Source organism: Melospiza georgiana, chromosome 1 (genome assembly GCF_028018845.1).
Source record: "Melospiza georgiana isolate bMelGeo1 chromosome 1, bMelGeo1.pri, whole genome shotgun sequence".
NCBI lineage: Eukaryota > Metazoa > Chordata > Aves > Passeriformes > Passerellidae > Melospiza > Melospiza georgiana.
Genome location: NC_080430.1, coordinates 70,372,387 through 70,398,991, shown reverse-complemented (window position 1 = coordinate 70,398,991; position 26,605 = coordinate 70,372,387). Strand labels below are relative to the sequence as shown.

The 26,605-nt window shown below is 37.9% G+C and overlaps 1 protein-coding gene across 5 annotated transcripts in view; it reads left to right on the top strand.

Annotated features, from left to right (window-relative positions):
- Nucleotides 1-26,605, top strand: part of CDYL (chromodomain Y like) — a 105,432-nt gene that overhangs the window by 22,167 nt on the left and 56,660 nt on the right. For all 5 annotated transcript variants that reach the window (XR_009115315.1, XM_058035657.1, XM_058035686.1 and 2 more), the window contains exon 2: nt 24,615-25,281. Coding sequence is in view for 4 of the 5 variants with exons in the window: in XM_058035657.1 (XP_057891640.1) it covers nt 24,615-25,281 (667 nt within the window). In the remaining variant the exon portion in view is untranslated. The remainder of the gene's footprint in view (nt 1-24,614; nt 25,282-26,605) is intronic.

The following is a 26,605-nucleotide window of genomic DNA, read 5'->3' as shown; positions in this document are numbered from 1 at the left end:
TCCTACCATTCAGGGCTATCTGTGTGTAAATTTTCCCATTCATATCCCCAAGAACACGCAGCACAAATATTTCTCAGAAAGGTCCTGGTTGTGCCATACATCAAAAGAACTCCATGCCGTTTGGACTTGGTACCTTCGGTTGTACCTTGCTGACACAGAGGATACTTTGACAAGGCCTGCTATCAGCAGGGGTATCTCAAACAAATACAAGTGATGTGTAGGACTCAGTCCAGCAAGTTGCTATTTCCTGATACAAGCCTGCTCTAAAAATGCCTCAGACAATTTTTTAGGAATACAGTTCTGGAGGAATTCTGGTTAATGTTTCAGACCCATGATTTTTTGATCCTTTGTTGTAAACCAACATGTGTCTAAACCCTTCCCTGGTATGAGAAACAAAGCAACATAAAAGAACAAGTTTGGACTGCCCAGCATGAGCAGGGTCAGGTTGATGTTTAGAAATGATAAGCTGAAGGCAGCCCCCCATCAGGTCACCTGTCTGATACAGTCTTACAGCACAGCCTAATCCTGCATTTGAAGCTTGCCTGGGTGTATCTCTGGGGACATTGTCCAGCACAACAGCCTGCTTGGCTGAGGCTTAGGATGCTTAGTTCTAAAGCAGAGAGACAAGGAACCCTGTGGGACAGGATTTATTGTGAGGAGTCCAGTCTTCTTGGGATGTTGATTGCTGTCTGTGTGGGGGACAAACTGGCAGTCCTGGAAAGAAGCCAGGTGATCTTTTTACTTGCTCTTTGGAAATCTGCAGAGGATGATGATGATCAGGTTCTTTGGGGGTTTGTATGAGGACTGGGGTGATGTCAGTCTTAAGTCTCCCTGTAATTCTCTACTCTTGATGTAAAACTAGTGTTTCTCCTGCCTGTTAGGCCATAGTTTTTGTATGTATTAAGTCAATACTCCAGTGGGGCTGGAGGGAGGAGATGACATTTGGTTTTTTTGGATTTTATTCCAGGGCTGCTTCCACTGTGGTGGCTAATGTGTTTTTATGGCTAGATGTGAATCAGGTCCAGAAATACAGCTAAAATATAAATATTATCCTTCTCTGCTGAATTACAGCAGAATTAGTTCTATGAATGAGTACAGTATGCATCTGTTCAATCACTATACCAGTGTCCTTTTTTCCTTTTTTTTTTTTTTTAACTAAAAAAAAAGTCCCTAAAAGGAGCAAAGCAAGGAAGAGCAGGTAGCAGGTCACCCAGAGGAACGCTTTTCTGCAAGTTGCATTCAAGGGCTTCTGTTCATTCCCAGTAGAATGGATTCTCAGCTTGAGCATCTGGCTGTAAATGGTCCTTGTCTTGTCCTCTTGTCACGTATTTTTCAAAGTTTTTTCATAGAAAAGAAAACAAAGTGTTGAAGAAAGTCTTTCACACTTTCCTCATCTGCTTTCAAAAGGAATAAATTGGCCTCAAAATGCTTTGTAATTGTGTTGTTCTCCAAGGCAGGTCAGTGACCTCCTCCAAGAGCAAGTCAGAGTACTAGATTACATCCCCACTGCTAGCACTTAGTACCTCCTTAAATTCTGCCCTTGAGTTTAAACATCCTCTGAAAGAAATACTGTCTGTGTCCCAGTGGCAGCAAATGTACATGGAGAGGTGGCAAAAACTGCCTGGAAGGCTCTCAGTTTTCCAGTGTTATAAATAATTGTTTTGTCCTGCTAACTCAGACAGTTTATAGGGCTTTTGAACCTTACTCTTCTATTTCCTTCCCAAGAAAACTTCATTTCTTCAAGTAATTGCTTTAAGAATTAGTTTGTTTATAAGCTTCCAGAGTAGAAGCTTGATTCTCTGATTCTTGGAATCAGAGAAACCTTCTGTAGAAAACCATGTTCTCAAAATGCACTCAGTGCTGTGAAGGAATATTGCTCAAAAAAACCTTCCTAATAAAGAAGGCACAGAAGATTGATGGAAGGTACCTAAATCTCTGTCAGTGCCAGAATATGGGAAAGTTTGATGAAATGTAATTGTCCATCTACCTGTTTATACCTACACTAGATCCTTAAACTTGGAATCACAGTAAAAATTGCACTGCAAGACAAATAATGAAAACCATTCTTTTATGTTGAGAATTCCAATTCAGACCTTAAATGGCTGCTAGGGGGGAAGGAGGTGTTCCAAATATATTGCACAACTGTAAAGATACCTCAAAATATCCAAAAGCTTTTCTTGACAAAAAACAACACCTTTCTGGAAGGCAATACTTAAAGAAGATTATTGTTTCAATGCTGTCCAGTTTCACTGTGCAGAAATAATTCTTGTTTAGCCTGAGAGAAAAACTAAGTAGTGGTGTACTTCTGTTTCTCAAAATCGCCCTTTTCCAATTTTTTTTTCAGAATTGCTTAAATTACATTTACACACATCTTGAGCAGATGAGTTTTGTGTAGACTTCAGTGAAATTTGAGTGTGACTTGTAGTCTGAGCCCATTTGCTAGACCACGGTCTTCACTGGAGCTTAAGTACACATTTGATCATTTGTGAATACTGAGTGTAGCCAGGAACTTGTGTCTCAAAGCACTGCTGTGGAGCATCAGCCAGGCTACTGCTATGCTCACAGGGCTGTAGCAACCACAGTGTTTTTCCAGCTTTTCCATTTGGCCATTTTGCTCCCCCCTTCTACCCCAGGTCACTTGTAAATCTGTTATTGCATGCAGTGCTAAAAAGTCACCTACTTGTCTCTTTGGTGACACTGCTGCTGTACAATACTGTCTATGTGCAACCTTCATACCCTTTGTGCTATCCTAATCCTCACCTTCTTTTTTCTTGGCTTCTTTCACACTGTTCCCTCTTCTCTTCTGCTTGAATCCTTGAATATTCTCAAACAATATTTCCTTACGCCGTTATTAAAAAAAATACCACCTATTCTTCCACCTTAAGAACTGAACACAGCATGAGATTTGGAGTTGTCTTTTATGCTCTTTTTCTGAGTGTACAGTATTTGTACACTCTGTTGACCCTCTTGTACTCTTTACTCTTTTCTTTCTCTTACTGTATTTTCAGTCTTTTTGGATCAGCAATGTAACTGAGTGCTTACCAGCAGGATTTCAAGTTGTTTGTCAGGTGCCAAGCTGAGCATTTTTTTAGATTCCCTCTGGTGTCACAGTACGATCTGGTTCTTCTGAGTTTGATGCATTAGTGTTGTTGGTAGTCAGCAAAATCTCAAACTGCATTGGTGTGATTGAACCACAACGCCAAGTACAAAACTAGGTATTTAAAATTGAAACAATTCAGAATAAAGTAAATGCTGCTGTCTTGCTAAGTAGTAGGATGTCCATTTATGTTTTCTGAAAGAATACAGAGCCAATCCTGCAACTTTTACTTATGTGGAAAATGCATACTCAAGCAAACCAACCATTGTTTAGACTGGGTATTTATTTTTTTCCCAAACAATTTTAAGATAGATTCAAAAAATTGTTTGGTTTCTTACATGTGAAACTTGTACATAATGTTTAGGCCAGAAGAAGTTAAAAAGGTGTGCACGTATTTGATACACTTCATAATAATATGTAAAAGAAGCTTCTGTTGATTCCTAGAACTGAAAATGGTTATCTGAACCAGGAGCCCCAAGCATTACTCTGCTTGGGGCTCCTGATGTTCCTTGACATACTTCCCTGTTGGCTTCCTAGGTTTAAATAGCTGTCCCCAGCTGTTGGGCATTAGCAGATCCTCACTGCTAGTCAAAAAAAAAAGGCCAAAACTGTTCTTTAAATTTAGAATTTGTTCTGAGTTTAATTTAGGCAATGTTTACTACTAAAACTTCTCTTTCTCTGGAGAGAGGCTCAGGCAGTGAAGTAATAACATTTAACAGATATAGTAACTCTTATGTAGCTGTAAGAAAACTGAATCTGAGGAATTAAAAAGAATTATTCTTGACAGAACATTAAGGTAAGGATATTATGCTAAATAAGCAAAATTATGCAGATTAATATAAAAATCTGAATAAGCAATGATATGATTAGGTGTATTTTAAATAAGTATTGAACTTCATTGAAAAACTTACTTAAAATATGATACATCCAATAAAGGCTGAACTCTCTATAACTTACCAAGGTACAGGAAACAGCAGAAAAATATACTGTGTGTTTTTCTACCGTAGAACCCACATCACTGAATGAGTTGTGGGCAGGTAAATTTAGGTACCTAATCCATTCTTAGCAGTAGTGGCAAACCTTTTCTAGATGCACACCTTCCTTCCAGATTATTCAGCTGTCAATAGAATAACTTACTTAAAGCTTGGAAAACATTTTTCATTGCAGAAGTCATTGTCTTAGATATTCCTATCTAAATAAAAGAATAGGTATGGGTTCAGATATTTTACTTCCAAAATCTTGAAGCATAGATGCAAATCCAAGTTTAGCTCCCTGCTATTGATTATCTTCTTAAAATGATTTATAATTAAGTAATGTTTATTAAATTTAAAAAATCAAGTATTTAAGTGCATAACCTATTTTTTAGTTAAATAACCTATTTATTTAGTTAAATAATACTAAAATAAACAATCAGAAATGTAAGCTTCATTGTAGCAAGATTTTAGTTTATATCCTTTTAAAATATATATAAATAAAACCCTGAGTTTCCTTAATTCTTTAAGGTCTAAGAATGATGCATTTCCTGACTGAATAAATAAGCAGTTAAATCTTTTCACACCTTTAACATCACACTGTGTTGTTCTGTTCAGAAAAACCTACCAACTATCCTTAAAAGATTTTAATGTATCATTTTGATTATACAATGCCAACCATCAAAAGTGGGCCTTTCCTTAAAGTGTAGGATGTAGCTGCTGTTAAAATGTAAGATTCAAACCAGGATTACATCTGTGGTGGGTCTTAGGTTGTTTGTGTTGGTTTGGGATTTTTTTAATTCCAGTCAATCTGTTCTGCCACTCCCATGCATCTGAATTTATTCATTCTTATTAAAGCACCTACCTGCCTACCTGGTGCAGTAGGGAAGGATGTACCTGTAAAGAAGAACGGAACAAACTGAATCATAAAGGATTTGTTCCCAAAATGTAATGAAAGAGAAACAAAACTGGATCTCGAATCTTTGGAAGCTGCAGATATGGCTGAAGAGGAGTAAAAAGATTATTGAACTGAACCAGAGAAGCAGCTCTCGCTAAATTGATTTGATTCATTCCCATTGTGTGTGTGTGTCCTGGGGAGTTGAAAGGAATAGGAAAGAAGGTGGGAACAAAATTGAGTTAAAGTAAATTTGATTAGTGGCTAGATGAAGAAAAGGATAGAGTGGGAAAAGTAATTTTAAAAAGCAGGTTGAGCAAGAGCCAGCTGAACTTTTATTCTAGCCCATTTGCAGTACCTGAATTCTACTTTATTTTCTCCTTTAAAGTTGGCTTTCTATTTGGTGTGGTTTAGTTTATTTCTAATTCTCTGTCTGCAGTTGTTAGGTTATGGGGTGTTTTTTTTTCTGATAACCACACTAAAAAAAACCCACCAAACTCAATTCGAACTTGATTGAGAAAGCAAATGTGGCGTTAACTGCTCATCAAAGTGTAGGATGACTCAGGAGTCAGGAGACTCTTGGATTGAAAATGTCCTCAATTACAGGGGCTGGACCCGGGTGCCCAGACAATAGAGGATGGAGCTCAGTGGCTTCCAGGTGCATTTCAGCTGCACCTTTGAGTCTGAGCTGAATGGGCACTTTTGGAGGTCTCCCTTTGACCCATCCCAAGCTCCAGTTTCCTGCCTTGTTTGAGCTGCTTTGAAGTCATGAGATACTTTGGAGAGCTGGTGAGTTTTATAGCATTTTTAAGAAGTATGGGGGGGTAAAAAATTCCTGTGTCCTCCCTCTGAGATCAGATGAACTCCAGTGCTACTCCTAAGGGAAGGGTCTGGGACACCCTCGGGGTGGGACCAATAGGAACATGTAATAGTTTACTTTACTTGTCAGGAAACTTCCCTAATAGGAGAACCTGAGAAATAGTGATGTGGTGAAATGACCTTCTTTAAGCTTTGACTTGATTTGCTGAATCGGTGTGAACATTGCAACACTTAAAAATGTATTTAATATTCTATGGGCTCAGTTAGTAGGGGGCAGTTGATTGTGGGGAGGAAGAGAGGAAAAGAAGATAGGGAAGATAAAATCAGGCTGTAAGACTTGTTGAGAAAGTGAGACAAAATGTTCCAAAGGTATTTGCACAAGAGAATGGTAATTGATCGCTCAGTGGTGCCGTTTCTCAAGATCATAAGCACTGTGAAATGACATCAAGGAGAAGGGAGAAATTGCAGTTCCAGAGAAGAGCTGCCTTCAGTGGGAACTGTATCTGATGCCTGCAAAGGCCATCAAACCCAGCAACGAGGTCTCTGAGCCGCACCCAGCTATCCTTTTTAAAGACCTTTTTCTCTGTTTTGGTTCTCTCTTCTAGTTACTGGCAGAGTTCTTCATTTCAAAGTAAACAAAAAAACTTTGTGATGCATCTTAGCTGGCAGAAAAAATAATTTAAGGAAAATAATCCAGTTATTTCTCATAATAACTAGCTTTCCACTGATTAAAGTAATTAAAGTGATTTTTCAGGATCTGTAATATCCTTATAATTGATATGAGTGTTGGGAAAAAGTATCAGTGAAATTATGACGGCCTGTTTTGGTTATTGTTTATAATTTACTTGCAACACAACAGTTTACCTGTAAGCATCTTTAGACCTTCTTTTTGTTCCATCAGCCCTAAATGAAACAGCTAAGATTAATGTTTTGTTGGCATAAGTTAGCACAGATGCCGCTTTTCCTGCACCTGGCTGCTCCTTCCTGCTCCTCTGCATGGCACAGATTTTGATCAATAGTGATGCAACATGATACTGGAAACAAAGTGTAATTTTTTTTTTTTTGTCTGTTGTGACATTTTAAACCCGAATCTGTTTCCCCAGCTGGATTGTTGTGTAGATAAAAAACCTTATGCTATTTTTGCGATGCTCTAAAGAGCACCAGCAGCCATTCCAAAAGGAAAATTGTATTAGATACCATTGCTCAGTTATCGTGATACTTTTAACACATTCTTATGAAAGTGTATGTGGTGGGGGGTTGTGTTTTACTTCAGAAGGCAAGGCTTTTGCGTTGCCACAGGTCTCTGGCATTGGTATCCCAGGTATGTGATTGCCTGAATATCACCTTGTGTTGGGGCATCATTGAATTCCTTTGAGGGTGTGAAGTGCTGAGACCGGGTGGAACACCTCTCTTTTGGGGTCGGGTAATCCGCGTTTGTGTGGTGGCTATCTGCTCCTAAAAGTATTGTTTTCAGGTCCTCTGCCTGACGGGAAGCTGATTAACCTTCAAACAGCAAGGTCCTCATGAAAGCATTTCTGTGAAGAGCTAGCTAATACTGCGAATTTTCAACATGGAATTTCTGACAAACGCGATTTGGTTTCTTTGAAGGGTTTGGGAGGAGCCTTAGGGGTCGGCTGGGGGCATTTTTCTTGGTGGAAGTCAGTTGAAATTAACTTCTTAATAGTAGAAATTCTCAGGTTTTTTGGAAATGTTGACATTGAGCTGAGTTTTGATCCTTCAACCTGCATTTTGCCTCTGTGGCATATCATCTTCAAGGTGCTGTTGTTTAGGAGCCTTAGTGTGTTATTTACCCAAAAGAATTAGGAGCTTTGGCCAAGTTATTTTTCCCTGAAAATGCAGTTTTGTCTCTTTTGTGCTTCCGGGATGGGCAGGTGGGAATTATTGCCTTCATAATGTGAGGAAATGCATAATTTTCTGAGGAAGGACTTATGATTCTATGAAAGGTGGGGGCTTTAGGAGCTCCAAAGAGAGGCCATCATGCCAACTTTTCTAGGAAAAGGAAGTTAAATTGGTTTTGAATTACATTAAAGCAGAGTGCATTAAGTTGCTGTAAATGTCATGTTGAGATGTTACAACTTGTATCAGACAAAGAATTTAAAAATGTCCTATGATATTATTGATCAGAGAAAATTTTATTTTCTCTGATCAATAAGAATATTTCATAGAATTGAAATTTCTCTTGATAAAATTGATTTAATGAAAACAGCCTCACTGATAAGAAAACATTTCATTAGAAAAATTCCTGAAACAGTTAAATTTAATAACAAGTCGTCTTTATGTTCCCTACACTTTCCAAACTGCCTCTGTAACTCAGACTTTGAAATGGCACTGGTCTGCATGAAACTGAAAATAAGGACTACTACTCCAGTTCAAGCACTTGATTAATCTGCTGGTGGCCTTAGCTTTTCCACAAAGCTTCTTTACCCTACTGTCAGTGAAGTGTTAATCCTTATCTTTATACTTCTTAAAAATGCCAAGTAGCTTTTGATATAAGAAATGCTCTGCTGGACTAGCCCAAAAGTCCACCTAGGTAGCAATGAATGGATAAAGAATAATAAGAGAGCACAGAGTGAGTCTTCCTTTGGCATACCCTTCTTGTCACTGGGGAACAGTAATTTAAGAGCTTCCTGAGTTATGGTCTGCTCTTAGTGTTTACTAATCTGTAATGGATCTGTAGATCCTGAATTTCTCTCGTTGCTCCCCTATGCAATGAGACAATAAATTCTGCAACTTGGCTGTGTTTTAATTGGTTGGGGGTTTTTTTCCCACTTAAGTATTCACTGCTTTTTTGTTGTTGTTATTATTATAGGAAGTATAGGAAACATTTCCTATTCATTTTCCTATTCATCATATCATACACCTCTTAACTGAAGAGTCAGTCTGTTTTGGTTTTCCTTTTTTGGAAACTGATAGTTTTTGCTAGTGGAGATCATCTGTTCTCAAAAAAAAAAAAAAGAATGAAAGACAATTATACATGTGATGTGGATGGTATTTGCGTTTACACCATGCAGTTCCTGAGAAATTGAGGCAAACTTAAAAAATTTATTTAATTGTGCTTTAGGATTTTCCAAGTTGGAAAAGGTCTGATCCCCAGAGTTCAGCATTTTTGTATTTGTGATGAGTGGTTTAAACAAGATGAACCCCATGGCAAACAGATAGTACAAAAAAAGATAGTACAATAAGTTTCTTTGAGGAGAAGATGGGGAGAACTGAAATAAGTTTGGACAAAACATAAAAGAAAAGCACCCTCAGAAGGCCACTGGTCCTCACAAATATCTGTTTAGAGGCTTTGAGATGTCAATCTTGTTTTGGCAGAGGATTCAGTTTTACACATAGGGTAGTGTAGCTCATCTTGCCATTCCTTGCAAGTGTCAGAAGTTTCAAAAAGAAGCCCCTCAGAGTACCCTCTGTTGTAGGAAGTTGGAGTGTGAAGTTGTCATGTCAGTCCAGTCCCACCAGTATAAAACAGGCATTTCCATTCCGTAGACATGTAAATTTTAAATACTGCCAGCAGAACCTTAATTTCAGTTGTTAGTTTAGCAAAGTCTTGAAGATTTTCACTTTAATTCTGAATGTCACTACTTTCATTCTTCAGAACTAGATCCAAAGTCTTTGATAGAGAGAATCGCAGCACTTTAATGTGGAAAGCTGTGAAGGTGTAAGAGAATCAGCCTGAGGTATGCAGCAGTGGTTTTGGGTGTAAGAGGCAGATTGAAACAGTAACTTTATGGCTGGCAGTAGAAGAAAGCTCAGACTGCTTCTAATACACACATTACTCAGCAAAAGGGCTGCTGCTCTCAAAATGTTAAACTGAAAAAAAAAGAAAAGGCAAAATAAATGTGCTTTAGCAGTCGTTGGTCTGTGACAGTGTATCTCTTTCATATCCTGTGTACGGGACTAGTGTAAAGGGAAAAAAGCAGCCTGTTTTAAGTTCAGGTGCTGGTAGCAGGATTCTCTAAGGCACATACCAATGCATACAGAATCCTTTATAGAAATAAACCATTTCCCCCAGATTTCTTTTTCAAAGTGACACTGAGTGTTTATGTATTGTGGAAGCTGAAATGAAATTTCACATCCATCAGTAGCTTGAGATTTAAAGAGTTGTCTGTTTCACTTCCCTTTTTCCTGCCTTCTGTGAGATGTCACAGACTTATGGAAGTGTCAGAAGAATGATTTATTTCAGAAATTGGCATCTGACTATCTCGATTTAAAAATTTTTAAAAAGCTTGGCTCAAATGCTTTTCTAGTTTGGAAGCAGTCATGCATTGTTTTTCTTTGTGAAACACAACACAGCTCTGAATGAAGATTCCACTTGGCCCTTGAATAATTATTTCTAAATGTGAGATGGCAAGTTAAAATCACGCTGTGTCTATAGACCAAAAATTAAACCCTTTATTTAACCCTTCTTGTGCTTATGGCAAAAACTAAAACTAAGATCCTTGCAATTTTTTGTTTATTTGTTTTCTGGATGGGAATGGTTTCATTTTTACTTATTCTCTGCTTTAGTTGTTAGAAAGCAAGGCTTATTTAAACATGCAGTAGTCAATATAAGGAATACAGAAGAAATAAATAGAAGGAGAAATAAAGTCCTAATCCTTTGTTTTGACACCACATTGTACTTGATTTCTGTGAAAAGATTCATGTCATAAAACAAATAATTAAAGACTTTGGGTAGAAAAGTTTTTGAAGGTGAGTGACTTTTCAGAACTCTTGATATCCTCATGTAATTGAAGACATTTTACAAACAAGATATAAAAGACAAACATGCAGGCAACAAATTGAGAAGTTTTAATTCATACATTCCCAGTACTTTAAAAATATAATTAATTAGTCTTTAAGAATTCTTGATTATGCATTTAATTATATATGATACTTGTATCCAATTTTTAATTATTTTCATGCATATAAACTCAGTATTCAGTCTTTAAAGTGATCTCCAAAGATAATGCATCCCTTCAGATAATTCCCTCACCTCTGAGATTTTTTTAAGGTTAAGGTGCCTGGGGTAAATTTCCTTTCTGTTCATGACAAACCCATATAAACCATGCTGCTATGGAACTGCATCAGTTTTCACCATAATTCCCCATTATATTATTCCAAAAAAACTTAGCACTTCTGTATCTCCACTTCCTTTTTTCCTTGCTCTCACTTGCATCACATAAGGGGATGATTACACAATAAACCAGCTGAAAGCCAAAACAATTTGGATGTATTTAACTTTAGGGAGATTCATTCACCAGTTTAATTTGTAACATTGCTACTTTTTGGAAAAGGAAGGAATCAGCTTCCTCACAGTTCCTCACAGTAATGGAGCCAAGTTGTTCTGGATTCAACAGAATATGAAACAAAGATGTTTGTTTTCATGGATTATAGTTATGAAAATTAGGAAGGAGGGGTTTTTAAAGACCTTGTCTGTTCAAAGGAAAAAGCCCTAAATAAATATTACATTCCTCCAGAAATCATGTTGATGCATTACTACTATGCCTTAAAAGAAAGAAAAAATGAAGAGAAAAACACTTTTTTAAAGAAAAAAGTTAAAAGAGCTATTAAAGGGTATTTAACTTTACCTAATACTTAACTGTTTTATTTGAGCTAAAAAAATCTATTTCCCATTGATGGCATGACTAATGTCACTCAATATTATAAAAAGCATAGGTTTAAAATGAAAATTAAATTAGTCAGTGATATATGAAGAATCATAGAATCGTTTTCTTTTGGAGAAACTTTAAATATCATGTACCTGGGGGTCCTTCCTTCCTTTCTCTAGACCAGGCTGCTCAAAGCCCTGTCCAGCCTGGTCATGAACCAGGGACTGGGGATCTGAAACTTCTCTGGGCAACGTGTTTCATTGCCTCACCACCCTCACAGTAAAGAATTTCTTCTGTATCTCTAACCCAAATTTCTCTTCATTCAGTTTGTACTCCTTACTCCTTGTCCTATCCCTCTCCAGCCTCTCTAGGGCCCTCTCAGATAGTGGAAGGCTGCTATAAGATCTCCATGCAATCTTCTCTTCTACAGGCTGAGTTCTCCTCAATCAAGATTTTAAAGGATCTAGAGGGAAAGCCATATGAAGAGTGGCTGAGGCCACTTGGTCTGTTCATCCTGGAGAAGAGGAAACTGAGGGGTGATCTCACAGCAGTCTACAGCTTGCTTACAAGGGGAAGAGAAGGGCCAGACACTGATCTCTTCCCTGTGGTGCCTAGTGACAGGAATGGCCTGAAGGTCTGTCAGGGGAGGTTTAGGTTGGATATTACAAAAATTTTCTTCACCCAGAGGGTGGTTGGGCACTGGAGCAGCATCCCCAGGGAAGTGGTCACAGCCCCAAGCCTGGCAGAGTTCAAGAAATGTACTGACAGTGCTCTCAGGTACATGGTGTGAGCCTTGGGGTTGGTGCTGTGCGCAGCCAGGAACTGGAGTTGATGACCCTTCTGGCTGAGGATATTCTGTGATAACCTCCTCAGCCTGTTCTCTGAGCTTCTCCAGTCCTCTTATCAATTTTGTGACCTTCCTCTGAACTTGTTCCAACAGTTCCATCTCCTTATGTTGAGAGCCCCAGCACTGTACTCTGTGTTCCAGGTGGTGTCTCATGAGAAAAGCACAGAGTGGAAGAATCACCTCTGTCAGCCTTTTAGCCAGTCTCCTTTGGATGCAGCCCAGGACAACACTTTCTTTCTGGGCTGTGACACCAGTCAGCTCATGTTGAGTTTTTTGTCAGCCACCCCCACCAAGTTCTTCTCCTCAGGGCTGCTCCCAGTCACTTCTCTGCCCAAACTGTGGGTGTTCCTGGGATTGCCCTGACCATGTGCAGGACCATGCACTTGATTTTGTTAAACCTCAGGAAGTTTGCACAAGCCCAGCTCTCCAGCCTGTCTGGGTCCCTCTGGATGCCATCCCTTTGTCTCCTGCATACCAGCTGCCCCATACAGCTCGGTGACATCAGTGAACTTGTTGAGGGTGCCCTTGGTCCCACTGTCCACGCCACTGACAAAGATATTGACCAGCACTGGCCCCAGGACTGACCCCTCAGGGACACCACGTGTCACTGATCTCCTCATGGACGTGGGGCCGTTGACTGCAACTCTTGCATGTGGCCATCCTGCCAGTGCTTTATCCACTGAATGGTCCGACCATTATCCATATCTTGGTGACTGATTAGTAATTATAAAAATAGCCAGGAAAAATCTGAATTTTTGGGTTACTCAAGTAGCAAGGTGTGGAAGATGCAGTCTCATGAGCTACATGATAAAGTACAGTCGTCTGGACACTGTACTTTCCTGTTTTCAGGAAATCCATTTACACACACACTAGTGCTTTGGATTGCATCTAAATTTGTGCATTTGTTTTAGAGACTAAATTCTGTTCTCTGTACCACTCTTGTAATAGTAACTATATGAATTAATTTAGTTTAATTTTTAGTAACTATAGAGATAAGATGAAATCCTGGGCTGAGTATACTAAGGTGCTAAAGTATTAAAAATGCTATCCAAAATGGTCACAGAAGACCTCTTTTATACAAGCATGTTTTTTAAAATTATTCTTTAAAATATATTCACGTTAATCACTAGCTATTTTGAATTTACAGATGGTACTGGGCATTGACAACAAATGACTAGGTTAATTAGCAGCACCTGATAAAAGGGAGAGTATCTGTTTTAATGAAGATTCTGAATTCCAAATGTTTTTAAAATGTGACTATTTCTATAAACAAACACTTGACAAGGAATTTGCAGTACAAATTCTTTGGATACACTAATAATGCTAAGCATTAAGACATGTATAGAAAAAAAAGGATTCTCACCTGCCTTCCAGGAAAATTTTAAAGAAATTAAACTATGATTTTATATTTCAATGTTGCTGTAACTGGGTTGTGCAATAATAACTATGATGCCATATTCCTGTAATTTGGAAACTTGCTTCTAAGTGAATTATCTCTATTTTATGGAGGCAGGATTACCAAGGTTAGAAGTTAGGGAGCCAACTGGCTCAACCTTGGCTGAGCTACCGTGAATTTGAGGACTTCTTTGTGCAAAGAAACCAACTGGCATTGCTTCTGTAGGAAAGAGGTTTTGTAGCTGTCTCTGAAGGGTAGCTCCCTGCTGGTGACACTGGCCTGTGGTGACTGTTTCTCAGTGCAGGCAACTGTAAATATGCTTATATTGCAGTGTGAAGATAATGTTCTATAAATTCTCTCGTTCTCTTTGTGGTATTACTTTGGATATCAGGGTTTTTTGGATGGAGAAAGAGCAATATGGCTAGGGTGTTAGATATAAAAAACAGCTCTTAATTTAAAAAGTGTTCATGATTACAGTGTATTTAAACTGACTTAAGGTATGAAAGGACACAGTGGAGGGGAAGATAGATGCCAGTGTATTACATGCCTAAGTCTTGATTCTCCATGCATACCTTAAGTTAGTGAATTTGTCTCTTTTATAAAGAAGGAGGTGAGACAGTTGTTTATTCTCTATACTATAGAAATAATTTTAGATTTATCATTGAAATAACTAAGGCAAAAAGAAAAGTTTGGGTCTAAATTGAAATACTTTCTGTATAATAAAATCTGGTTTTTTGTGAACAGTTGCTGTACTGTGAACAACTGCTTAGATTGAAGTGAACGTGATGATTTTTAATTTTTTTTTTAATAAGTGTTATTTTGCAGAGTGTTTTGCAAATTACTTGAATCTGGAGAAATGTGTAAGGATTTAATACACCATTACCTTATAAAATTATGAGGAAAGTAATCCTCAAGGCATATTTTGGAGAGCAAATTGTGATGTGGGATTAGGAAAAGCACCGCAAATAGCAATATCAGATTCACACAGGGACAGAGGGAAAGGGATAAAAAGCACCTGAAAGTGAAGGAGATAGCATGAGAGATTATTTTATTGTTTTCCAAAGAATAAAAGAAGTCCAACACGTGGGTAAGGAGACACCAAAAGCCAATACAGTATCCATAGCTGGAGGAAAATACAGAACAATATGTTCTTCTTCTGCAAAAAGCAGGTGATAGTTTGTTTACCATATTTTTGTAGTTATATGAGAAAGTTGGCAGATTATTTTATATGACATCTGTGCAGGAGGAAGGACTGGAATGCAGACAGAGAATGACATTTGGCCTTGTAGAAGGTAACTCTTGGTTCCTTTACTCTTGAGGAGGGACTTGAGCAAGTTGTAGTGCTGTATCATTTCTGCCTAAGTGGAGACTTCAATTTTGGTCCTTTTTTGGGAAGAAGCTCTGCCTATTTACAGACTTTAAAGAGCAGTGGCAAAATCTGCAGTACAAATAGTTCAGGTTGGTTTAGTATTTGTGTTGTGACCTTAAAGGGCACAATTTTTAAGTGTTATATCAAGAGTTCAGTGGCTACTTCATGCTACAGCCACTGTTGAGATGATGCTTTCTGTAGAAAAATAATGTTCAAGAAGTGATTTGAGTAAAGAATAACCTTTTAAAATATTTTATTACCCAGTTCTAGGAAACTACATGTGATTTTCCTTATCCTGCTTGATTCCAGATTACAGGAAATAGAAGATGCTTACAGAGAAGGTTTTTATATGTATATTGCTTCAGAAATTCATGTTAACCATGTAATAGAGAAGTTGCTGCTATCCAGCTTTTCTAAAAAAAAAAATCTGAATTATTGAAAGATAAATTTAATTACCTCAACAAAAGGTGCTGTTGATGAAGCTGACATTTTCCATGCCTAAAATGCTTTGTTTCTTCTGCTTTGTTCTCCTTGCCAAAGCATGTGGGATTTTGAAATTGGAGGTATTTTATTGACCAATGTCAGAGTAATCAGATTAATACCTGGTGTCTGTTATTTTAGTATGCATATATGAACTGATGGTGGATAGGATCAGTAAGTAACAGAGCTTAAGACAGTGCATATTTTCAAAAGACAACAGAAACCAATCTTAATTATCAATCCCTTTAATTCAGGAGTTTTAACATCAGTGTAATGTTAGGTTGAGTAATTAGTGATTTGATGTTAAAATGTATGTAAGCATTAGATGCATTTCAGGAAAATGGTAATTATTGGGAATATGTCTTCATGCAAATTACACTAGCAGGAGGTTATGTGTGTTAAAACCAGTGATGCAGTGTCGGGTAGTTTTTTTCTGATTGACATGTTTGAAGAATAAAGCTTAGGAAGTTGCAAATACTGGTGAAACAAGAAAGTAATTTGAATACATACCTTACTGCAGAACTTGTACTACTCATGTGCAATGTGCAGGCCTAGTAAAAAGCTAATTATATGTGAAGAGCATGAACATATTTGTATATACTCTGGGTCTTTGTTGTTGTTGTTGTTAGGAAGGTACACAGTGGATGAGCTCTGTAAAACCTGGTTTTATTAATAAACTTTAAAACCTTGGAATTTGGAAGAATCTTTGCCAAGCACAGTTACCAGCAATCCCACAGCTTTATTTGTACCCCACAGCCTGGTTACAAAAGTGAATGGGAGGGTGTAGTCATGGAAGCTGCAGTGGTATTAAATAAGAAATGAGTTTAGGTTCAGTCTAAAGACGGAGAGACTTGAGACCCAAAAAGAGAAATACCTTTCCTGTCTGGAAAAAAAGTTCATCTGCTAATAAATCTCTTAAAGGAATAGAATGTCACAACTAAGAGGCAGCTGTGCAAGCACTCACTGAGGTTGATTAATTAGGGGAAAGTTCTGTATCACCAGCTTTTCTAGATCAAGTATTGAGAGAAGTCCTATTGCAAGTAGAGTGACCAGGGACACACATTCCTCTAAGGCATGTTGGCATTGAGGTAAGGAATACAGAAGGAGCCAGCAAATAATGTTGTTCTTAACTGTGATTTAGAATTTTTTAGCATCTTTGTATTTGACTACAAAAATTCAGTCATGGTCTTGTATCCAGGAGCTTTATTTCTTATGGAAATAAGCTTTTGATGCAAGAGTGAGAGGAGCCAGGTAGGAGGCTCTAAGTGTGTATTGTGCCTTCTTGGATGAAGTGATTCCAGAGAAAGCTCTTGCTACTATATTTAGAACTAGCATCCCCAGACCTCTAAGAGGAAAAAGGAGGAGACTGCTACTGAATAAGCTTCTAAGAGCTGAGGTCTGTGTCCCTTCTTACTGAGGTTGGTCAGCTCTACAATAGCAGACTTGACATCGGTGCTTCTGTAGGCAGTAGGCTGCTGAAAAGCCTTGTTTGGTGTTGGTAGGTGAAACTGTTGTAGAATTAAATAAAATTTGATAAATTGACTACAGCATACCAAGTTCACTCTTCAACTGTCCTATGATTTTCTTTTTTCTGCTCCTCTTTCTTGTTACAATTCCCATTTCTGGAGTTTGCTTCGCTGTGGCAAGGTGTTCTCTAACACTTGGAGTGCAGTTTTGCTGTGACCCAGACTCTCCTTAAGACACTCCTTTTAGATGAAATATTTTGAATCTTTATCAGTCATTTGTACTTGAGCACTGTTGAAGGTCCAGTTTCTCCTGCTTTGAAAGCAAGTCTGTAGTCCTGATGCTTAATATTGACAAAGTCTTTATTATTCTTGTTGAAGGACGAAGTGACAATTATCCTTTAAGTAAATAATTGTCAAGCTGTGGAAGCTGTGAGGTAGCCTTAGATTATTTCTACATTTTCACAAATTATCAATCACACACAAAATATGGGCATTCTTTGGTTGAGAGTTTTTCATGTTGCCAGAGTTGCCAATAATAAGTATGCATTTCAGTTTTCTCTATTTTTTTTTTTTATTTAGCAAATAAATAGCTTTCAGTTTTCTCTATTTTTTTTTTTTTATTTAGCATTGGTAGCACCAAGTTTTGGACCTTCACTTTTTGTACTGCAGTGGAGAGATATAAGCTAGAGAATTTGGCAAGTGCAGACAGAATATTTACCTCTTGGGAAAAAACATCCAGGATTTGCATCCTATCATGTAGTTTTTACAAATGAATTGAAGATGGGAAGAATTTCCTTTGGCGTTCTATATGTGGACGATGCTGAAATCTCCTAGAAATGATAAAATTGTTAGTAACTTAGTAAACATAGTAATACTTATGTAACAGCTTTGACTGCCAAAAATGTGTATCCTAAATTAAATGCTAGTGGTTTTTAATAGTTTCTTCTGATTATGACCTTTTCCATTGAAGATGATAAGCCTATTTGATGCTACTTGTTCTTATTTCTAAAGGAGGCAAACAGTGTGTGTTTGGTAAGAATCCATTGTTGCAGCTAATTGTTTATATTATGTTTGTATATATATTATCAGTTTTGCATGGATTTTCATTCTGCTTTTGTGCAAAGTAGAAAGTAAATGTCTGTCTTACCTTGGTGTAAATAAAAGGTTAGAAATGTTGTGGACAGTGAGTTGATGAAATGAGATTAAGATTTTTTAAGCATTCTTGCAATAGCTAGGTAACTATAATTAGGGTAAAGCAGTTGATGAATTCTGCAGTAGGCTGTAACTTGCATCACAACTGTTTCTCTGTAAATTATATCGGGAAGGATCTGATGCTGACAGTTTAGCATCAATCATCAGTGGTGACTTGTGAGGAAGTAAGTCTCAGGCAGACTGTTTATCCAGGGAGTTAATTCTCTAAAGCAAAGTGACTTTGTCACAGGTCCTCCCTCCACACCCGTTTCCCTGATGTCCTGTACAGAAAAGGCTTCTTACAGAGATCTGCTTTCTGATTGCGATCTGCACTTTTGAATACATCATAAAGGAGTTGCACATACAGTGATTAGTTTGTTTAATATAGGTACAAGTATAAAACTTTCTGAAATGCTTTTTCAGGAGGTGGATGTGCAGCCAGGCATGGCATGCACCATAGCTGTGATTCCCTGGAATCACTGGCATTGATGAGAATGCAGTAATTAAACTGTTTTGTCTGTTGTGTTTGCTAAGACCGTGAGAGGATGTAAAACCTAAAGCTGATGATAAATAATGAACTTCACTGAGACAATTGAAATTTTATATGCAACTTGATAAGAAATTTATATAGATGGTGAATTAAAATGTGAATTATAACCCACAGGCCACTTTATTAATTGAATGTTACAGATAGCCTCAAAGTTAGCTCTTGCATGACTTGTGTCCAGGAATCCTAAAGAAATGGACAGCCTTTGATTGAAATAGAGCTTGGGAAAAAGAGAAATCTTAATATTTGTTTTAGCACAGCTCTTAAATTTTTGAAAGGAGGTTGAGCTGTGCAGTTCTCTTTATTGCCCTGCTAGCGTGAAGGACCACAAGAAGTGCATTAGTCCCTTATGGGACTCCTGCTCATAGACGTGAATGTGTTCCAGTCCCTCTGCACACACTGCTGCCTCCACAGGAGGTTGGGAGTTGCTGTGGCTTGGGAAGTGATGATCCTGTATGAACTCATCCTGCTGGTGCCTGAAGGCAGTCGAGTTGGTGGACTGTATTGTCAGGCCTTCAGCCAGATCAGGTATCATCCCTCATTGCAGAACTGTCACAAAAGCAACACAAAAACTGCATCATCTGCTGAAGCTAATTTGACAGAAAGGCAGTAATCTGCCCACATCTGATCCACATTTATATCCACAGCTCTGGCTTGCAGAACAATACATGTGTAATACAGCCTCACCATGGCCAGCCCTGTGCTGCACAGACACTCAGGTCAGTCACGCTGTAAGGATGCAGCAGCTCAGTTTACAGCAATTCATCGGCTGCTAATCCAATCAGTCTGTTCTGCTAATCAAATCAGTCAGCTCCGAGCATGTGGCAGCAGCCTTATGTGTGCTCTCCCAGGCTCCTGTCAATGGAGCAACGTGGAGCTGCAGTGAAGGTGAACTCTTGGATTTATATGATGTCCTAGTGTAATTTCTTGATGATGCTATTTGATATTAGGCCATACAATATTGGTTTTTTACATTCTTTTCTATACAGATTTTGATATTCTATGTGTATGTGTTAAGCTGTTTTTCAGATTTCCCTGCTGATGCTAACTGCAGTGAGCAATACTGTGACTTGGTCTTAAGTCATCCTATGGGAAATTATGTATTTTCTATTAAAATGTGTAAAATAAGATTTTAGTGCTCATTTTACAGACCTTCAGATGTGTTTTGACATCCTCATCAAATATCTTTTTGAGTATCTGTTTCCCCAAAACTACTTTAAGCAAAACATGGCACTTAATGGTTTTTATTATTTATTATTTTATTATTATTAGGCTGCTATTTATTAGTTGATTTTTTAATGTAGAATGCTTTTATTTTATTTACAATAAGAAGTATTTGAATACCTTTTATCATTGACTTCTGCAAGATTTTAATAAATGGAAGATGCACCCACTTGTAAACATTGCTGATTGCTTATGGGGGATCATTTAGGTCCCATTTGTGTATGAAATAGTGTCCAGTTTAAGAAAGGGTGACTGTTCATTTGTAGCGCATACATATGTCATGTAAGACTAGCATTTATTCCAGCTTTCTGTCTCTGACTTGGGGAATATCTCCAGAGGTAATTTGGCTCAAGTGGAGAAAATCGGTAGAGTGAAGCAGTTGGTGCTGTGGCCCCCACCTCTACATATTCTGCTGTGCAGCACTTTTATTTTGGACTAGATTTAGTGGTGCCCCTCAGGATCAAATATCCATGCCACTACATGTATTGAAACTGTTCAGAGGTGTTACTTGCTTGGATCTGTGTGCCCCCTTAGGGGCTGAAGTGTGACAGATGCATTGGTACATTTCCATTTCCAGTTTATATGTGTCCATAAAGAATCCACATCCTGTATACCAAAACTGGTCTGTGAATAAAACCATTCCACAGTAAGCAGAAGTAGTGCAGAGGAGGGAAGGATTTGCTTCCAAATTGCACTACTGCTCTGAACAAAAACAGAAATGTAGGCATAGCCTTCAGCTAACAGAACAAGGCCTTCTCCTATATTTTACAGACAACAGGTAGAGTATGAAGTCCAATAGATTCTATTTTGTAAACTTTAAATTAATTTAGTCTGACACAAGCGTGAGGCCAGAAAGGAACATGATGGGAATGTACAGTGGATTTATTATAAACAAGGCAATAGTCATTGAATATTTACCTGCCTACATGTGTTCATTTTGGTCTTTCTGATTTTTGTTGCCTTCTCACCCACCAACAGATGTACCTTTAGTTTAATTTCTTAAAATGTTCAAAGTATGATCTTTTTCATATATATATACACACATGTACCGTGACTGAGTGCATGCCTTATATTGAATTTACAAATGTGCCTAAATGATATTGCTTTAGATTGAGAATATTCTTTTGAATTTCATGCTTACTTTTAGTGACTTGAACTAAGAAGCTTTCATCAGGCTTTAAGAATGCATGTCCTGTTCCTGACGATGAGGTTACTGGACCAGTCCAGCCTATAGGTGTTTGTTGTCCTCTGTTGAAAGTTGCAGTCCTTTTAGATGTGTCAGAAAACACTGCCTATGTGGCTGCTCTCCAAACCAGTTATTTCAGGATGCCTACATTAACTCAGGTATTCTTAATATCTAAACCAGGTCACTTTGGCAGAACTACATTAGGGAATAATTATGGAAGAAGTTGTGCTGACAGATGGGGAGGAGCTGTTGTCTCCGAGCACAGGACAGGGAGGAGTTGCAGTGTTGTCATTTTCACCTGGTGATGTTGTAGCCAGGCGACACTTCAGCCTGCAACCATGCAAACTTTTGTTTGTTTGTTCATTTGTTGGGAGGTTTTTTGAGTGTAAATTGTGTATAATTTGGTAATAAAAGCAATTAAAATCCTCAGGGAGGGAGAGCAAGCATGAACCAATTTTACCACATTTGTGGAGGGAGGAGAAATTTACCATTTTACAGATGGGAAATCTCGTGTATAGTTGTGGTTAGTGGGATTATAATTTGGCATTTCAGTGTTTGATTATACCTCTGAGCAGCTCATTGTTTTTCTGTCAGTTCTTCTGCTGCCTGAGTTTGATCAGTGCCCCCCAGGTGGGGAAAGTGATAACTTAGCATGCTAAAATAAACTGGGAGATGTTATTTTTTTTACCACCCAGGTAGTTTGCCTGATAACTTTTCCTCACATCTGTTTTATCTTTTTTTATGTTGTGTTGTCTTCTGTTGTGATTCTTATTCAACACTTGAAAACTAACCATTAATGGCAAATCCTGCAGTACAGAACCTTTTAATCTCTAAAACTAAGTACTAGCCCATGGTATGGGACAGGGCATGGGACACTGTAAAAATGGTAGTTGTCACAACGTACTAGTCAGCATTTCTAGTGTGATTATGGCTAAGGATGTATCTTGCTCCCAGCTCTGGGTGAGAAACACTTATGACGCTGTTATCATCAGCAAAAGTATTGAGGCAGAATATTCCTGAGCAGTTTTTCAAGTGCTTCTGGAGGAGTCAGACTAACCAAACTGAGTCTGCAAAAAAAGAAGTCCCTCTCTAAAGCTCTGAATCTGCATGATAAATTGTGTATCACAGGTTAATTCTTGTAAATTTTGTGCTGTATATAAAACAAAAGATGTGTTCAAGAAAAAATGAAGGGTTACAAAAAAATCCTTTTAATCAAAAAGAGCAATGTCAAAGTAGGTTTTGTTGCAGGCTTGGACAATACAGCTAAGTATAACTGTTTTCTTTATGCATTTCTGCTTGCTCCATAAATCATCAGGTTAAGAATGGATTTTTGTGTCTCCTGTTCTAGACTTCATCTATTATCTCTGCAAGGTATCTGGTTTTTTGGATGCCAGGGATGGCTTCCTACTTGAAAAGGGCATGTCCTTAATGGGTGGCCTTTCAGTACTGAAAGACAATGGCAGGACTTTGTGCTCAGTAATTGATGCTGTTCATTACAAAGATTTTGTATTAGAGAATAAAAATACCTTGGTGTAGTAGTAGAGATATTTCTCTGAGAATCGTGCTCTTAAAGTCTATTTTAGAAGGTCAAGAGAAGCAGAGAGGATAAGCAAGACTACCAGTAACTGCTTTTTTGACAAGAGAGGAAGTTTGATTCATGATTTTGTTCTTAGTTTTTAATTTAACATTTCTGACTTAATATTTGAAGGTCTTTTTACTTGGTCTCTACTAAGAAAAAATTGAAGGCATGTTTCCCTGTCGTGACTTTCTTCAATTCTCGGAGTCACATTTTCTTTTAAGCTGTCTTTAAATAGTTTTGTGGAAAAACAAGTTTCATTTTTCTAGCTGCGTAGTTTCAATCCCAGTAACTACTAGAAAGTTAAACAATCAGAATAAAAATAGTTTTTATGTATTTTAAGATTTTAAATAAAATTTGGACAATTTATATTGCATATCTCTCTATAGAATGCATTGAGCAGATTAACAAGGCAAAAGTAGAGCTTGTTTGTATTTGATTCTTGTTTTTTGTGGCGTTGATTTGGTTGAGTTTAAGACCTATGCACACAGAGCTGAGCAACAGCCTGATGACACTGTACAACACCTGCAGGGTATCACATGCAGTTGTAGGGTATGTCCTTATGTTGCTGCTGAGATTATAATAATAGTAATCATTTAACCTTAGTGTTGAAAACCTGGGAGTACATTATGATAGCATGTCACATGTAAAATTGAGATGCACTCTTAAGAAGATCTGTTGTCAGCAGTCATGTGATTTGGTAATGAATCATATACCATATATGTATACTGTCAATATGTGCACCATACGTCCTTGTATTTTCCTGCCATCCTTCTAAACTGTTCTGTAGACATTCCATTTGGGTTAATTCCACTCCTGTAAATGTCAGTCTTTCTTCAGAGGTTCTTCTAGGTAGGTGTGACCTCAGCTTCTATGCATGGTTTTTATCATGAAGGGCTGGGACTTACATTAATAAATAACGGTCCCAAACACCTGTCTTTTTATTACCAAAAAGAAGAGAGAGATGAGTAAGAAAGCTATATCAGTACCATAACTGAAATGAAGTGAGATGGAGGATTTACCAGAAGAATCAATGTGGGTAGAAAAAATGAAATAAAAAGGGGAAACCCTAAGACTAGCTTTGCACTTACATCTTTTTCAGTAAAAGAATTCCCTTTCCACAGGATTAGCATGATTGGCATAAGTTTTAGTCTGAGGCATGAACCTCTGCCCCTGCAGCTGCTGCTGTCTGCCCTGCCCGCTTCACCCCAGTGCCTGAATTCCTCCAGCCCATGGGCTCCGCATGCAGTTGTAGAATGTGCATGCTTAATACTTGTGACATAAATATCATCTCTGTTTGCAGATAAGTGAGGCATGGTAATTTGTTCAAGTATGTGTATCAAAGGCTCTGGCAAAAACAAATTCTATTTTCACAAGAAGTCTCAAAAAAAATTGTCTGAATTTGCCCCAGTTCCTAAGCTGTTCCATATTGTCCCTGATAGCTAAACGTTAGTTCATTGTAAGTGAGAGATTCTCACATATGCCTTATGCTAAGCAAGCAAATTATTCAAACAATATCAAATTGATAAGTTTGGTAAGGTAAACACCCTGTGTTTATACAGCATATTTAAACATGACTTCTGTATTGAGAGAGGGAAATCATGTCCACCTTGAGGTTGGTGCAAGAGCTTCTCTGAGGCCAGTGCTGATTGTCAATTTTAAGATGTTATATTCAGATTCCTGTGCATGCAAAATACTTAGTGAAGAACAATTTTGATATTCTAGAACATGTTTTTGAGATAAAAATAACAATTTAAAGTTTAAAGTGAGGGATTTCCAGTCAGCAGTGAAAGACTGTAATACTTTGGAACTAAAGTACAGATTACAAAACAACAAGAAAATTTTATAATCTGTCTGCACTTAACAAATTATTTACATGCAGGTCACTCTCTTGAGTTGTATATCTCGCCATGCCTAATGCTTATTTTTGATTTCTAACAGGTAGAGAGAATTGTTGACAAGAGGAAAAACAAGAAAGGAAAAACAGAGTATTTGGTGCGATGGAAAGGATACGACAGCGAAGATGATACTTGGGAGCCAGAACAGCACCTTGTCAATTGTGAGGAATATATACATGAATTTAACAGACGCCACAATGAAAAGCAGAAAGAAAGCACATTAACCAGGACAAACAGGACCTCTCCAAATAATGCCAGAAAACAAATTTCTAGGTCTACCAATAGTTCTTTTTCAAAGACATCTTCTAAATCTTTAGTTATGACTAAAGAACACGAGTCAAAAAATAGTCAACTTTTTTCTGCCACACAGAAGTTCCGGAAAAACAATTCACCGTCGCTTTCTGGACGTAAAAATATGGACCTTGCAAAATCAGGTATTAAAATCCTAGTGCCCAAAAGTCCAATTAAGAGCCGGACAACAGTTGATGGCTTCCAGAATGAAAGCCCAGATAAAATGGACCATATAGAGCAAGATCAAGATGACTCTGTAGCACCAGAAGTAGCAGCAGAAAAACCAGTGGGAGCTTTGTTAGGACCTGGTGCAGAGCGTGCTAGGATGGGGAGCCGACCAAGGATACATCCATTGGTGCCACAATTGCCAGTGCCAGTAACAGCCACAATTGCATCAGCATTAACAATAAATGGAAAAGGTAGGTGTACAAGTCATCATTTTGGTGGTGATTTTTCATTTGCCTGGAGTTTTTTGCAGTTGAGATGCAGACAAATTGTCCACTCTGTTCCAGCCATGCTAAATCAAGTCTGGAGAACTTCAGTTTATTTTACGTAACTGTATAACTACAAATCCATTTCGAATTTACAGCTTTTGGTTTCCTTGCAGAAGTTTATTGGTATTTGTGTTTTCAGAATCACCATCTGATATATCTGTGTTTGCCTTGACATTGTGTGGTACACATATTTAGTGTACCATTTCCAGATGTTACATCGTTGCTTTAAGTTTATTTTAATAGGTCAAATTTGGTATGAATATTAGAAACCTTAATTATGGGAAGAGATGAATGGTGTGAGCAAGGATTCTTCACAACAGTTTATATATCTATTTTGTTATAAATATTGCCTGGAGAAAAAACCCTTGAGAGTGATGTTGCTTAAAAAACAAAGTTAACAAGCTTTGTTTCTGTGAAAATTTGAGCCAGTTGTGGAAATACATATGCCTTCTGCCTGGATTGAAATTTGTTTTCATTATATTTTATCAATATTTTGTTGTTTATACCTCATTTGATATTGAACACTTATTTAGGAGTGATGTCTGGCTTGCTAATATCTAAGTAGGTCACAGTTAATTCAATTTGTACTGTAGAATTTGTGACAACAAAGTAACCTAAACTGCTCTTCTAGGAGGGAGCTTTTTGTCCCCCAACCAGCTGAGACTGTTGTTTAAGATTTCTTGGTCCTTATTGTTGTGCCCCAAACCTTTGTTTTTCCCTGACAGACTCGGCTGTGTGGTCACAGGTGTTCTCATAAGCAGGCTTTGGAGGCTCAATTTCCAAGTCTAAATTTTCAAGTAATGACTGCACCCTCAAATAAAATGCAGCAGGTCAAATGTGCAGGTGTGCTATTTATGATGGCTTGCTGGAAAAATTGTCTGGAATTTTTCAAAGACTGGACCTGCCAAAAAACACACTTAGAGACACTGGATAGGGAAAAAACGTGCTAGAGACTTTGGGAGAGTTTGTGTTGGGTACCCCACTGTTGCTTGCATTGAGATTTTCCAAGGAACAGCTGCAGCCAGAGAGGTTGAGAAGCAGTGGACAAGGGAGGAATGTGTTCCTGGAGCTGCGGTGTCAGGTCATGGACCAACCCATTTTGCTGCAGATGTACTAGGTAACCATGGCAATGCACACACAGATGCCAGGAATATCTCTTGCTTTGCATGGGCTAAAGAAGGAATGCAAATCTCAAAGGATGTAAACAAAGCTGAAGAGGAAGATGCAAGAGATGCCAGGATGAGAGTTC